We start from the raw sequence: 15,437 nt of genomic DNA, 5'->3' as shown, positions 1-15,437 counted from the left end.
TGTCAATCATGATCAGGTGAGGACACAAACAATAGATAAAGCAACAATGCTTAATTTTGTCAGCACACTGAGGACTACCACAGTGCTTCTTTGGAAATTACATCATGCATGAATACTTGCTACAGGAAACCAGCTGTTACTGTTGCCCTCAGGTGACCAAGAAAAAAATTTCACAGAAGATAGTGGTATTTAAAAACATTTCGGCTGTATATTTCTAATACTGATATGAGAGAAATACAGGTTTGCTAAAAACATTTGCTTTACAGTAATTTTTGTGAATATATTTGCAAGGCTGATTTACATTAATACATCACAATTAACTCAGTGAGATTTTATAAATTTAGACAAGCACCAGGCACATAATCCCACAACTATACCATAGGTTAAATATCAATGACTGTCATGATCAGTAAAATGAACTACCCTAACACTGACAATTTCTACTTCACGCACAGGCAGTCAAAGTTGTCAGGGGAGTCAGGAAAGAGGGCTGAAGCAAGGAACAGATATAAGCAATAGTTAGTTACGTGCCATCAAGTCAGAACTGACAAGCTGGACCCTGATAGGCTTTTCAAGGTGAGATATAGTATTTAAGGAGTGGTTTTACTAGTTCTGCTGCCCCAGTGGTTAAAACGCTGTATTGCAGCTAAAACTGTGCTCACGACCTGGGGTTCAAATCCCAGGTAGCCGGCTCAAGGTTGACTCAGCCTTCCATCCTTCCGAGGTCGGTAAAATGAGTACCCAGCTTGCTGGGGGGGCAATGTGTAGCCTGTATAATTAAAATTGTAAACCGCCTGGAGACTGCTTGTAGCGCTATGGGGCGGTATATAAGTAAAAAAAAAAAGTGGAGATTTGAACCCTAGTCTTCAGCATCCTAGTCCATCATTCTATTCACTACACCACACTAGGTACCACACATGAGAAACACTTTGAGATTCTAATTCTGTGCTCATCTGCAAAGGCGTAATTCCCACTGAACTGTATGGGCCTTAATTCTGAATAAATATGCTTGGAGTGCATTATTAAGAAAACCTAAGACACATTTATGAACATGTATACGGAAATAAGGCCCACTGGTTTCAACAGAATTTGCTTCCAAACATACACTTCATGTTTTAGTTTTAAATAATAATATGTGGATGGCAGATACAAGAAAAAAACTGAACCATCTAATGTGGCACATTTATGTCACAAGAAATCTGATAAAAGCAACAAAAAACCCCTTTTTTTGTCTACTCTGCCCTGCTGTGTTTTTAACTTATACCCTCTGTTGATTTTAATAATCTTAGTGTAATTACTTGAGTTTAATGATTTTATTGTGGAATTGGTTTATTTGATTTTATTCTTTTTAGATAAATGCAGTTTTATTTATTTTCATTATTTTAAGAAGTTTACTAGCTTGCCTTGAGTGCTGTTTTTTAGTGGAAAAGTGAGGTATAAATGTAATAAATAATACTGAAAAGTAGGGTCACCTAGTGAGAGCTAATGAGATATATAATTATCACCATGATGTATGAATGCAAATCAGCCTTGCAAGTGTTCTAAACCCTTAGAGAACTGCATCAAAATTGTCTAAAATTCCACTAATTTCATGGGCAGTGTTTTCAGACAGGAAGAATATTGTGGCATTAGACTTTTGCCCTCTGAACATGTGACACCGAAACACAAGGAAAAGTCTTACAATATATTAACAACTAAGACATTTTAGCCGGCTTTGGGTGGGTTTCACGGGCTTCAGATTCAGCGGGTGAGTGCATGCATGCACTCGTCTGCAGAGATGAAACCCAGAGAAAAACGACGAGGAGCGAGTCTCGTCAAATTACAAGGAAACTTCCCAAATAACTTGACGGCACCAGCCCCCGAGTGAGCCACAGAGATTGCCAGGCTGCCTCCCGGGGAGGGGGGGGCGGCAGGATCGGGGCCAGAAGGGGGCGGCCGCGACACCCGCAGCTCAGGCGAACGAGAGAGAGAGACGGGAGGCCGGGCGAGGCGAGAGGAAGCTCCTCCTCGTCCCAGAAAGGGAAGGGAAGGGAAGAAATTCAGGAGTCACGGGAGAAGTTGTAGTTAGTCCTAGTCGTTCGAGGAAGCGGAGGGGGGAGCCATTATCTACCAGCCCGAGGTCCTCCTCCTCCTCCCCGCCCGTCTTCTTTTGCCCCCCCGCCGCCGCCCCCCCCGGCAACCTAGACATAGGTCGCTTTCGCGTCATCTCTGAAAAGGGGGTGAGTGGAGGGCGAGGAAATCACTACCTTCGGTTGGAGACTCCCGCGGCTGCTGGAAACTTTCCCGGGGTTGCTGAGGCGGCCTCTCCGCCTGTGGTAGTTGAGGGGGGGGGGAGAGAGAGAGAGAGGCAAAAAAAAAACAGAGAGAGGGCGGGTTTAGGTGACTGAGCAACGCGCGCCCCTCTCCCGCCCAGGCTCCTCGTCTCCTAAAACACAGCCCCTCGGTGCCCTCACGCTGGCGGCATTTTCGGGGGCCCCCCTCCGCCCATCTCGGCCTCTTTATACCCCCCTCCCTGCCCGCCCGCCCGCCCAAGCTTTGACTCTGGCGCCCCCTCCTCAAAAATCCCTGCCTCTCCGCCCTCTCCCGTCTCCCTCACTCCTCTTTTTGTGGGCCTCCCCTCCCCTCCCGCTCTCCGCCATAAAAACTTTTTTTTTTACCTCAGAATCGGAGCCGGAGGTGTTGCAGCTGCGGTTTTCCGACTCGTTGACCAGCGACGACTTGAGCTCGTCCAGGTCGCCGTGAGCCGAGCCGCGGCCCCCGCTCCCCTTGTCCTGCTCGTCGCCTTCGTCCTGGAAAGGGATGAGCTCGTCCGGGGCGCCCAGATCGTCGCTGCTACTCGCGCCGCCGCCGCCGCCGCCCCCACCCGCGCCGCTGCCGCCGCCGCCGCCGTTCCCCCCACCGGCCGGCTGCAGCTGAGGCATAGTGCGGCGGGGTCCCGGTGCGGCTGGGGGCCGCTCCCCGCACCCCGCCTGCCTCAGCCCGGCCTCCCGCCTCAGCCCCGTCTTGCCGCCGCCGCCGCCCCGACAAAGTTTTGACACTCGCGAGAAGGGGAGGGGGAAGGGGCGAAGGAGGAGAAGAAGAAGGCGCCGCCGCGGAGCTTCGGGTTGGGGCGCTTTTCTTCTTTTGGTCCGCGTCAAGGGGAATAGGATAGGCGGGAAAGGAGGAGATTTTTTGGGGGGGGGGCACCTCACGAAAAAAAAATTGGAAGAAAAGAACAAGGGAAGGAAAGAAAGAAAGAAAGAAAGAAAGAAAGGCTCCTCCTGGAAAGTGGCGTCGGCGGCCGGCGGGGTCTCTTCGTTCGCCCACCCGGGGAGGGAATGAGCGCGAGGGGCCGGGGTGGTGGAGGAGGAGGAGAGGAGGAGCTCCCGCTGCAAATTGACGCCCCGACCGACCGAGGAGTGAGGGGGATGGGATGGGATGGGAACGCCCCCCCACCCCACCTTCGCCGTCGCCCACAGGGACGAGTCCCCCCCACCCGCGCACGCACGCGCTGCCCCCCCCCGCCACGCGCAGCCACTTTTGCTCGGGGACACCCCTTTCAACCCCCCCCAAACCCTCTCCTCCTCTTCCTCCGTGCTTCGTTTCCTCTGCCCCGGCAGCCCCCCTCCCCCCCCGCCTTCCCCTCCACCCCCCCCTCGCGTTAATTGCATACCCTCCCAACATTTTAGAAATGTAAATAAGTGCTCACACTCCCGCCTCGGCCCTCCCCATTTTATTGTTCTAACTTCACTGAACAAACACATGGAAGCGAGGAAAGAGGCAGCGTCTATTTATTTGTTAAAATGCGAGAAATTGGGCCATTTCTGGGAGGGGGGGGACTTTTGCAAAGGCACCCAAACGGTCCCTGTTTTGAGCCTTCCTCTTCGCCACCCCCACCTCCTAATAAAAGGGGCTTCTCTCAGTATACTGTGCATTTCAGCCAACTTTGTTAAAAGAGTGTTTGTGGCCTGATCCCCTCAGAGACGGCTTTGCAAAGTACCTGTGGTATAAACCTAAACTCTTTTTCTGGAGAGTAAACCCCATCGAATGTTGTGGGAGTTCCTTCTGAGTAAACAAGTTTGGTTTCCACCCATAAATTTTGTATAGTCTGGCCACCTGACTACCCTCATTATGTGTGTGATTTTACTCAGAGGTAGGTCCCAACCCCTTCCATCAGGGCTGGATGCCAAGTACATGTGCTCAGAAATGCAGTCATAATCCCACAATGGATATAGCTATACTTTTTATAGATGAACTAAAATTCTCAAAGGCATCCCCCCTGGCATTTGGTGTGCATTCACATCCCTCCAGATGTTTACTGTACTGCTGCTCCCTTCAGTCCCAGCCAACTAGCAGAGCCAATGGAGAAGGATGATGAGAGCTGCAGATCAACAACCAGAGGGTGTAACTCCTGATTGAATACTTACATTTGGTCACATTCACATCTCCCCCCCCCCCAGGGCACAAAGTAGATTCTGTGCTCCTTTTTCCTATTTTTAATCCTCAGAACCCTGTGAAATAACTTTTAAGCTGAAAACCCTAACTAGATACTGTATGTAGGAGAACGGGTGAATCTACCTGTTGCAACTCAGATTTAATTTATACAGATCGGTGGGAGTGAATGAAACTAGCTACAAGATTTCTGCTGCTGGATGTGTCTCTGCTACCCAGATCTTTCAGAGACTTCCCAAAGGCCAAATGCAGGTACTGGTGCAAGAAGAATGAGGGTGTAATCACAAGGCTTGCATTTTGACTGCTTGTGACATGGTCTGGAGCATGCTGTCTCCCAGCAATCACACAACATAGGGAGAATAGTGTTCCAGGCTGACCCTGAATTGTGAGCACGCTGGATCTTTTTGATCCAGCAGTATAACAACTACTTTTGGGGGCCAGGCTGGAACAATTGCCCGACAGATAAAAGTGTCACTTTAAAGGAGATTGCCTTGGCAAAACAACCCCTTTGGGAGCAATCAGAAGCACAATCAGTCAGGCACCTTTCTTGACATCTGATCTCACCCAGAGACTATCCCTAGTAAGTAGGAATTGGTGAGCACTCCGACACTGGAGGCATTCAAGAGAAAATTGGACAGCCATCTGTCAGATCTGCTTTGATTTGGATTCCTGCCTTGAGCAGGAGGTTGGACTCAAGATCTGATAGGCCCCTTCCAACTCAATTATTTCATGAATAATTTTAACTCCCCATATCTCAAGCTCTATTTTTGAGTTCTTTCCCCTCATCCTTCTTCAATAGTCTAGTTTTAAAGCCACAAGGAGCTCTTGATGGGGTAGGGTGTGCCTCTTGAAATTACAGGGTGAAGCTCCGCATTGGTCCCACGAGCCACCTCTAGATACAGTCAATATAAATTTATCACACAGATCTTGTGTAGGTGTGATATAGCCTAAGATACAGGTGTGATATCAGGATAACTATATATAAACTATATGTATATGGTTATAGTTATATCTTCCTGATATCACACCTATATTTTAGGCTGTCCTCCTAAATTTAACCTTCCAACACATTATGCTACAATTGTTGGAACCCCAGGAAGATTCACAAGTTACAATTGCTCCACTTTCTGCTTGTTTTGAATGGCATGATGGGCCCAAGTTATCCCCCCCCCCCGGTTCTCTCCAAAGTCCCTTCCTTTGCTCTTGGTTTTTTTTAATATGGTGGTCTTGCAGTGTTGCACAAGAACAACACGTACAAAAATGCCTTCATATGTTGACCTTAAGCACTAGTAACAGCTGTGAATGGGTGGAGGTGGGTGCACAAGCATTTAAGTTGCCTTCTTCCCAGTGTTGCTTCCTTGTGATTTGATTTCCTGCTTGAGGAAGTGGAGAAGCACAGCAGTTCATTGAGACTCTAGCAGGTGTCCAGAGACTTGGCAGCTGGTATTCAGACTGATATTTATTGTGTTCATCTTCTTCTCTTTGGCTATGGAGCTTTGGAGCAGAGATGGGCAACTTGTGATCCTCCTTTTGAAGTGCCACTCCTAGTATCCTTCACTATAAGGCTGTGCTGGCAAGGGCTGCTGGGGGGAGCAGTCCAGCAATATCTGGAAGGCTCCAATCGGCCTCCTATCCTAGTGCTTTGTGTCTTGCTAACATCTGGAAGTATCACTGGAATGAGTATCCTTACTACCTTTTCAAGGTTCATGGTAGAAATACAGTGGACCCTCTACTTACGGAATTAATCCGTATTGGAACGGTGGGTGCAGGTCGAAAAGTCTGTAGGTCGAGTCTCCATTGGCCTACAATGCATTGAAAACTGATTAATCTGTAACCGGCCGTTTTTGTTCCGTTTTTGTTCCATTTTGTTTTTTTTCTGGTCTGTAGGTCGATTCTCAGGCTGCAAGTCGAACCTACGCTGGGTATCTTTAAAAGCCAAGTAAAAACATGGATGTTTATTCAGGCCTTCCCTCCAGTCAATACTTGATTTTCTCTTCTCATTTCTCCTTTATTTATTTTTACTCTATTTTCTTGGTTTCCATATTTTCATTTGTAGATTTATGTAACTATGTGTTTTTATTAATTGTTTGTCTTATACTGGAAGCCGCTCATAGTGGTCACATAGACCAGATGGGCAGGATTCAAATCAAATCAAATAAATAAATAAATTTTGTGGCCAGAGAAGTCTGTAAGTCGAGCCGTCTGTAAGTCGAAGGTCCACTGTACTGCTTTCGCATTGTGTTGAACAGAGAAGTAGATATTTTTAAAATTAATCTTCTAAAATAAAACACTATTTCATTTCCTTTATTTCATGTCATTCTGTTTAATTCTAAAATAACTATTCTATGGCTACCATGTTAATTGCTTCCCCATTATTTCCAAGTTCCAGCTGTAATTTGGATTGGGCTAGATTCATTTATTTTCCCAATGGAATAATCAGTAAAAGATACATACCGTATTTTTTGCTCCATTAGACACACTTCCCCCCCACCAAAAAAAGTGGGGGGGGAAGTCTGTGCATCTTATGGAGTGAAGCTGGCGATTTCACCCCCACTGGCCCTGTGGGGGGAGCCTCGCAAGAGTCCGAGTGAGCCTTCCAGGACCCTTTAGAGACTCACCCTGCCCCCCCGGGGTCAGAGGGGGCAAAATCGCCACCTTCAGGGACTCTTCTGAAGCTTCCCAAGCCTCAAAAGAGTCCCAGAAGGTGGCGATTTCGCCCCCGCTGGCCCCATGGGGGTGGGGGGAGCCTCACAAGGGTTCTGGAACAGATCCTAGGACCCTTTGGAGGCTCACCCTGCCCCCCCCGCGGGGCCAGCGCGGGCGAAATCGCCACCTTCTGGGACTCTTTTGAGGCTTGGGAAGCTTCAGAAGAGTCCCTGAAGGTGGTAATTTTGCCACCCCTGGCCCCCGGGGGGGCAGGGTGACCCTCCAAAGGGTCCTAGGGTGTGTTCCATAAGACGGACCTCTCCATAAGGCTCACCAAATTTTTAGGAGAAGAAAACAGATTATTATTTTCCTGTTTTCTTCTCCTAAAAATTTGGTGCATCTTATGGAGAGGTGCGTCTTATGGAGCAAAAATATGGTAATTTAAAGCAACTTATACCCCTAGAAATAAAATCTTTGAAAGTACAGTACCTTTTTTTGAGACACATGTCCCTTCTCACTTCAAGGAAGGGCCAGTGTTGGGGACTAGCATTGTTATAAGTACCTGTGAAAGGCGATTGTTCCAGGAAAGTGCAGCTTCTAGAGCTTTCAGGCCTAGCTATTCTCCTTTGTCTGCTTGTCTGCCTTTCCTAAGTGTGTGGGCAAGGAAAAAGCTGGCCTTTTATATTTTGATCAAGGTTTACTTTGGTGTGTCTACAGGGTGTTACATAATGCTCTTTTTTTTCCTTTAAAGCCGGAGCGCACTAAAGCTCACTAACAAAACTGATAAGGTGTTTTTGCTAGGTGTGAAATTGTAGAACTGTCTGGCCATAGTGACACATGCCTTAGTCATATCCCGGCTGGATTACTGTAACATGCTCTATGTGGGACTACCTCTGGAAAGTGTCAGCAAGCCTCAGCGGTTCCAAAACACAGCAGCCAGGTCTGGTCACAGGGATTACACAACCTCCTGGCTGCCAATCCATTTCCAGGCACAATTTAAAATGCTGCTTCCAACCTGTAAAGTCCTAAACAGCTTGGGTCCAAGCTGTCTCAAGGACCATCTCTCCCTTTATGAGCTTGCCCAGGTATCACAATAATCAAGAGAGGCCTTTCTCTCTATCCTGCCATCTTCACAGTTTTGTTTAGTGGAAACATGGAAGAGGGCCTTCTCTGTTGTTGCACCCAGACTTTGGAACTCCCTCCCACTGGAGGCCAGGCTGGCCCCATCTTTGCTGTACTTCCACAAGCAGGCAAAGAGCTTTCTCTTCAGGCAAGCTTTCCCTTAATGACTGACTGTTGTTGGTTTTTTTAAAATTGATTGTTGTGCTTTACCGCATTGAATGTGTCTCAATATTGCTTTTGGTTACTTTTTTTTACTGTGGTATTTGTTTAAACCTTCAGTAATGTATATTCACTGTTAACTTTACATAGTGTCTTTAATGATGTAAGCCACACTGGGTCCTATTTAAGGAGAAAGATGGGATAAACATTTTAAATATATAAATAAATAAAACTACTTTGTGACTGACAGAATGGATCAAAACGTTTTATCTAATTTTTTCATACACCAGATTAATTCCCAGTGTGGTGTAATGTAGTAGTTCTTAACCTTTTCTTTACCACGGACCCCCTTTAAATATCTTTTGTTGCTGTGGGCCACCAAGACTTAATTCAAGATTTAAAACCCTAAAGTACCTCAAATATTTATTTAAAGTTTTTCATGAAGGGTCTTCGATTTTGGAGAGAAGGGAGAAATAAGTTAATCTGTTCTTACACACAATCCTATTATAATATTTTTATTGGAGTGATTCCATACAAAATTATCATCATCATTTTTAATTACAAACACATAAAATCATTAATATGACACACCTATACAAAACATTGCATAAAAATGAAAATGAAAAGCTATAAAATGACACAAATATAATTTGTACAAAATTGTACCACATTAAACATAAGTTGTTTATAATAAAACATATTATATTCATATAATTATAATTAATGAGAAGGCTGGTGCTGCATTTCACTTACAAGCCTTGTTATATCAGGCTTAATAGCTGAAACTTGTATTCTCACTGTTCCTATACATTTTAATGATTGTTTTTTGCACAAGTATGTATGTTGTTATGAAAGGCATCAATACTTTCATAGCCCTTTTCGATAATTACAGAAAATCTGCTTGTAGGTGAGCGCAGAAATTTAGAAGGGACTGTTCCTTGAACTGCAATTTCAGAGCACCCATCCTTGGAAATTTCTATGAGCTTGTCTTCCTCTGCTGCTGTGAGCCCCTATACACATTAACTGAAAAGGGATTTCTAATCCAGTTTTTGCTTGCATCCAGAACAGAAAAATGTTCATGACACTATGCTGCAAATCTTCCAAATGTTGTGTGATAAGTGGTGTGTCCTCCTCAAACTCTTCATTGATTGAACCAAGAAAACTTGTGAGGTTTAGAAATGTCTCCCAAAAGTTTTGATTCAATAGGTGATGATTCCACAATTCCAACTTGTTGATCATTGTTTCAATCTTGTCTTCACCTTGAAAAACTAATCATTTCTCCTTGAAGAACCAAGTTGAGCATATTTAAATAGGTGAGGATACACTAATTTGACTAACAAGGAAAAATCTGTTAAACGATCACTGAGATGAAATTGCTTCTCCATGAAGAATAATCTTATCTTGTCTCTCAGTTCCCAAAAACGAGACAAAACTGTAGCTCTTGATATTCAACAGATTTCACAGTGTAGCAAATGTTGGTGGCGTCCACTGTCCATATCTTTGCAAAGTTGCTCAAAAAGTCTTGAATTCAGTTATTTGCTTTTTTAAAAATGGACAATTTTGACATACTCATTTATGGTCTGCTTAGACTTTTCTGGTGTCTTCATAGCAACTAGAGCTTCCCTATGGATGCAGCAATGGTATCAAGTCACCAATTGCATAATTTCCTTAATCCATGCTACATGTCCAGTGAGATTTCCAGACATTGCGCATACTCTGTTTATGCTAATTCCAGCATGTTTTTTCGAGATCCCTCAGTTTGGAGTCTATCTTGTGGGTCCAAGCAGGTGTGATTGTATCTGAGGGCTTGGATGTAAATGATAGATTTAGTGGTGTGTTCAGGATAGAAGCGGGAGGCATGCAAGTAGATAGACCAATCAGTGCATTTTCTATACAGTGTGGTGCTAAGATGTTGAAGTGGAATTCAATGTGCACATTCACTGCCTTGATAACAAATGCCTGGGGGTATCAATGTGTATCTTCTTCTGGCATACTGTAGAATTTATGTCTGCTTTCACTCTGGGAATATACTCTAGAACTGATTTACCTATTTCTGCAACACCTATCATACATATTGACAACTTTAAAAACAAAGTACTATAATTAATAAACATTAATCAAAATCCAAAACAAACATTAAAAAGCTATTACAATGTATGAACAATGCAATGCAAGCAATATAAAACTACAGTACTTAATATGATATCCAAATGTGTAGTCATGAAAGTGTATTACAATAAAAGCAACAAAGGGTCTTGTAAAACCTTGAAGATTTAACATACATGTTGTACTTGACTTTTTATGGACTGCAGAACATTTTATCAGAAGCATTAAGTTTTATCCAGAGCACTAGCTATCCTTGACTTGATTTTAACCAGTAGAGTTGACTTGGTGGATGAAGTAGCAGTAAGACAAATTCAGGGGGGGAAATTAAATGGAGTTCTTGATTTCAAAGGAAGTAAAAGCAGAGTGTAGTTGTACATCTATGCTGGGTTTTAGGAAAGCCAATTTCAATACAGAACAATGATAATGTAAGGCCCCATCACAGGAGACCCTGACAGGAAAAGGAGTCCAGTATGGGCGGGAGTATCTGAAGGCACAGACACAAACAATGCCAACCAGAAAAAAGATAGAAGATAGCAAAAAAGACCAATGTGGCTTCACAAAAAGCTCACACAGGACTTGAAAATAAAAAGGCACATATAGGAAGTTGAAGGAAGGCCAGGGCACAAAGCAAAAGAACAGACATGTAGCCAAGAATTGCAAAAGATGATGTTAGGAAGGCAAAAGGCGAGAATCACTAAAAATAGCAAAAAAAGGTGTCATTCAGGTACATGCATAGCAAAAGACAAAGGAAAGAAATAGTGACACAGCTAACTCAGTGGAGATGGGAAACAGGCAAAGGCAAGTGCACAGTTCTTACTTCACCTCATCCCCCCCCCCCCCAAAGACAGCCTATGACTCTCCAGGCAAATGTGAAGTACTACAAGTGGACTGGACAAGATTGTAGCTTGAGACTGATAAACAAATATATTTAACAAATATATTATACTTGACTTTTTGGAGACTGCAGTCCATTTTTTTCAGAAGCATGAAGTGTTATCCAGAATTTAATCTATATATACAGTACACTTGACTGCGAGTGGGCTTGTGGACCATGAAGTCAGAGGAAAATTAAATGCAGAAGGTACAGTGGACCCTCTACTTACAGAATTAATCCGTATTGGAACGGTGGCTGCAGGTTGAAAAGTCTGTAGGTCGAGTCTCCATTGACCTACAATGCATTGAAAACCAATTAATCCGTAACTGACCATTTTTGTTCTGTTTTTGTTCCATTTTGGTTTTTTTCTGTCTGTAGGTCGATTCTCCGGCTGCAAGTCGAACCTAAATTTTGCAGCCAGAGAAGTCTGTAACTTGAAAAGTCTGTAAGTCGAGCCGTCTGTAAGTTGAGGGTCCACTGTACTTAATGTCGTTTCTCTGAGAATGAGGTGAGATTAGCAAGAGACACTAAAAGCAAGAACAACAACAAACATTCTTCAAGTATATTGTAGGGCCCTCGTGGCAAAGTGGTTAAACTGCAGTACTGCAGCCAAGACTCTGCTCACAGCATGAGTTCAATCCCAACAGGCTCAGGTAGCCAGCTCACGGTTGACCCAGCCTTCCATTCTTCCAAGGTGGATAAATACCCAACTCACTGGAGGGAGGGGCCATATGTAGCCTTTGTAATTAAACTGTAAACTGCCCACAGAGTGCTTTAAGTGCTATGGGGCAGTATATATGAAGCATAGAGAACTTTTGCATAGTAAAAGAAGAGAAAATAAATAATAGCTTAGATGGAAAAATGATAACAGGCCACAAAGAAAAGACAGAAGTGCTAATTTCCTGCTTCAACTTGGTCTTTTCCCAAAAGACAGCCCATTATCTTTGAGCAAATTTGAAGTAGAAGTGGGAGGGGATAGAATTGCAGCTTGAGATTGAGAAACAAATCATCAAAGAATACCTTACTACACTGAACAAGTTCAAATCTTCAGGGCTTGGCAGACTGCATTGAAGAGTATTGAAGGAACTGGCTGAAGAACTTTGAGAACCACATTCTATTATTTTCTTGAAATCATGGAGGATAGGTGAAGTACCAGATGAATTGAGGAGGACTAATGTTCTCCCTATTTTTAAAAGGCAAAAGGGAGGAACCTGGTAACTACAGACTTGTCAGCCTGACATCAATTCCAGGAAAAATTCTGGAACAGATTATAAAGCAGTCCTTTACAAGCAGTTTGAAAACAATGAATGAATAACTAGAAGCCAGCACGAATTTGTCAAGAACACATCCTGCCAGACTAATCTTTCTCATTTTTAATTCGGCAACCTCCTTGATAGAAGGTAGGAATGCTGTAGACATAATATATCTTGACTTCAGCAAAACGTCTGATAAATGATATTCTGATTAGCACTCTAATTCGTTGTGGGTTGGATAGAACAACTGTCAGGTGGATACAGAGTTGGCTACAGAATTGTACCCAGAGAGTGATGGTTAGTGGCTCCTTTTCAAACTGCGAGGACGTAAGCAAGTGGGGTACCTCAGGGCTCAGTCCTTGGCCCAATGCTCTTTAGCATTTTTATTAATGACCTGGATCAAGGCATGCAAAGAATGCTGATCAGATTTGCAGATGAAACAAAATTGGATGGAATCGCTAATACCCTGGAAGACAAAAACAAAATTCAAAATGATCTTGAAAGGCTCAAATGCTGGGCTGAAAACAAGAGAATCAAAGTTAACAGGGATCAGTGCAAAGTTCTACACCTAGGAAAAAATAAACCAAATGCACAGTTACTATATTCTTGGCTTTGTAATACTATATGTGAAAAGAATTCTGCAATTACTGTATTGTAGACAACAATCTGAATATGAGCCAATGGTACGATGCAGCTGCAAAAAAAGGCAAATACAATTTTAGGCTGCATTAACAGAAGCATAGTGTCCAAATCCTGTGAAGTACTAGTTCCCCTCTATTTGGCAATGGTTAGCCCTCATCTTGAGCACTGTGTCCAGTTCTAGACAACACACTTTTAGAAGGATAGTGACAAACTGGATCAAGTTTGGGGGGGCAATAAGGATGATAGAGAAAACCAAGCCTTATGAGGAAAGACTAAAAGAACCAGGTTCATTTATCCTTGAGTAAAGAAGACTGAGCAGAGGTATGATAGGACTCTTCAAATACTTGGATGATTGTTATACAGAAGAAGGGCAGGATCTGTTCTTGATCATGAAAGAGTCAGGACACATAATAATGGGCTGAAGTTCCAGGAAGCTAGATTTAAGTTGAACGTCAGGAAAAACTTCCTAATTGTTCAAGCAGTACAACAGTGGAACCAATTACATTGGAAGATGGTGAATGTTCCAACACTGGAGGCATTCAAGGTAAGTTAATGTAGGCATTTGCTGTGGCATGCACTTGGTATAAAAATAAAATTTAAAAAGACGTGTGCTCCATCACGCTTAAAGCACTCTCTGGGCAGTTTACAATTTGTCCACCCCCAGCAAGCTGGGTACTCAATTTATTGTTCTCAGAAGGTTGGAAGGCTACTTGGGATTGAACCTCACTTGTGAGCAGAGTTTTGGCTGCAATACAGCAGCTTAACCACTGTGCCATGAGGCTTTGGTCCACAAGAGGATTTCAGGTGCACTGGCTATGATCTCGTTCAGATCATGGAAACCCAGGAGGTACCTGAGCTGGCAGAACACTCCACAAAGCATTGGGAAACTACCATATTTTTCCATGTATAAGACTATACTGTTGTCTAAAATCTTTAGAATAAAAATTGAGGGTCGTCTTATACACGGAAGTAAGCTAAGGGGAGAACAAAAATAAGTGGAAGGGAAAGCAGGGATCACAGTGATCCTGCAGGGCTTTGATCCCTTTTCCCCTACACTTGCTAGGTCCCACTTAGATTTCTTACTTTTTGGTTAGAAAAGTGGGGGGGGGTCTTATACATGGGGGCATCTTATACACGGAAAAATACGGTATCTGCTGCTGCGACCCAGATGCTGGCCACTGGGAAGAATTCTCTGTCCCTCTGAGGAAAGCAGCATGGATGCTGTGGGATAAGGCCAGATGATGGGAGGCGAAGCATTGGAGGGACCAGTGCCGAACACACACACACACACACACACACACACACACACACACACACACACACACACACACACACACACACACACACACACACACACACACACACACACACACACACACACACACTCTCTCTCTCTCTCTCTCTCTCTCTCTCTCTCTCTCTCTCTCTCTCTCTCTCTCTCTCTCTCTCTCTCTCTCTCTCTCTGCTATAGGAAACCACAGGGGCACCGTATCCTGCTGCTGGACTCTAGCCAAAGGGACATACCAGGCCAGCCAGCTATCCCACCTTCCACTCCACCACAGCAGTCACCCTGCTGACAAGGCAAGATCTCCTGGGCCCGGTTGGAATTTGGATGTGCCTTGGGAGAGGCATACAGCACTGCAGCCACCCCATCAGAGACATCCAATGACGGTTAGAGTAGGAGTTGAGACTACGTTGGGCCAATGCTGCCTCCAAGCCTGCATCAAGCATCCTTGTTGTGGCACTCCGTGCTTAGCATACCTGAGGAATGTCTTGGAGCTGGTGGAGGAGGAGGAGGGGCTCCCCTGTGGTGAGGACTGGAAATACCCTGCTTGGGAGAAAGTAAAACTCCCCGGTGCCCTGAAAGTGATGGATTTTTGTTTTATGCAAAGCTGCCAGTGTTTTGATTAACATTGATAGGAATAAAAAACCTTACCGTTCTAATGATCCTTCAATGGACGGAGGTGCTGGGGCCACTCACAATGAGTTACTGTATAGTAAACATGTTGGTCCTTCAGGTGCTTTGGGACTTCCGATAAATACAGGTGTGGTAATCAGTGAAATGTCATAGAGATAACAAGAACTAGGCCATTGTACTTCCAAGTGATGCTAGTTGGAAGAAGATCGGTTGTAGAACTTAAAAGTACCAAGTTGAATAAGTTTTTACTTAAAATAGACAACATAAAACATGCTTGGAGAACTAG

At 44.1% G+C, this 15,437-nt stretch overlaps 1 protein-coding gene and 1 long non-coding RNA gene across 2 annotated transcripts in view; one reads left to right on the top strand and one right to left on the bottom strand.

The window, feature by feature from the left end:
• TCF7L1 (transcription factor 7 like 1) overlaps nt 1-3,385 on the bottom strand; it is a 137,126-nt gene extending 133,741 nt beyond the window's left edge. The window contains exons 1-2 of the mRNA XM_072978999.2: nt 2,658-3,385; nt 2,247-2,310 (exon numbers count right to left, since the gene is read on the bottom strand). Of these exons, the coding sequence (XP_072835100.2) occupies nt 2,247-2,310; nt 2,658-2,921 (328 nt within the window). The 5' untranslated portion in view covers nt 2,922-3,385. The remainder of the gene's footprint in view (nt 1-2,246; nt 2,311-2,657) is intronic.
• The window catches only part of LOC144584198 (uncharacterized), a 465,271-nt gene that overhangs the window by 282,671 nt on the left and 167,163 nt on the right, over nt 1-15,437 (top strand). The gene's annotated exons all lie outside the window — the stretch shown is intronic.

The sequence above is a fragment of the Pogona vitticeps genome, chromosome 8 (genome assembly GCF_051106095.1).
Source record: "Pogona vitticeps strain Pit_001003342236 chromosome 8, PviZW2.1, whole genome shotgun sequence".
In the NCBI taxonomy this organism is placed as follows: domain Eukaryota; kingdom Metazoa; phylum Chordata; class Lepidosauria; order Squamata; family Agamidae; genus Pogona; species Pogona vitticeps.
Note: the sequence above shows the minus strand (reverse complement) of the source record. Positions and strands in the feature narration are given on the sequence as shown.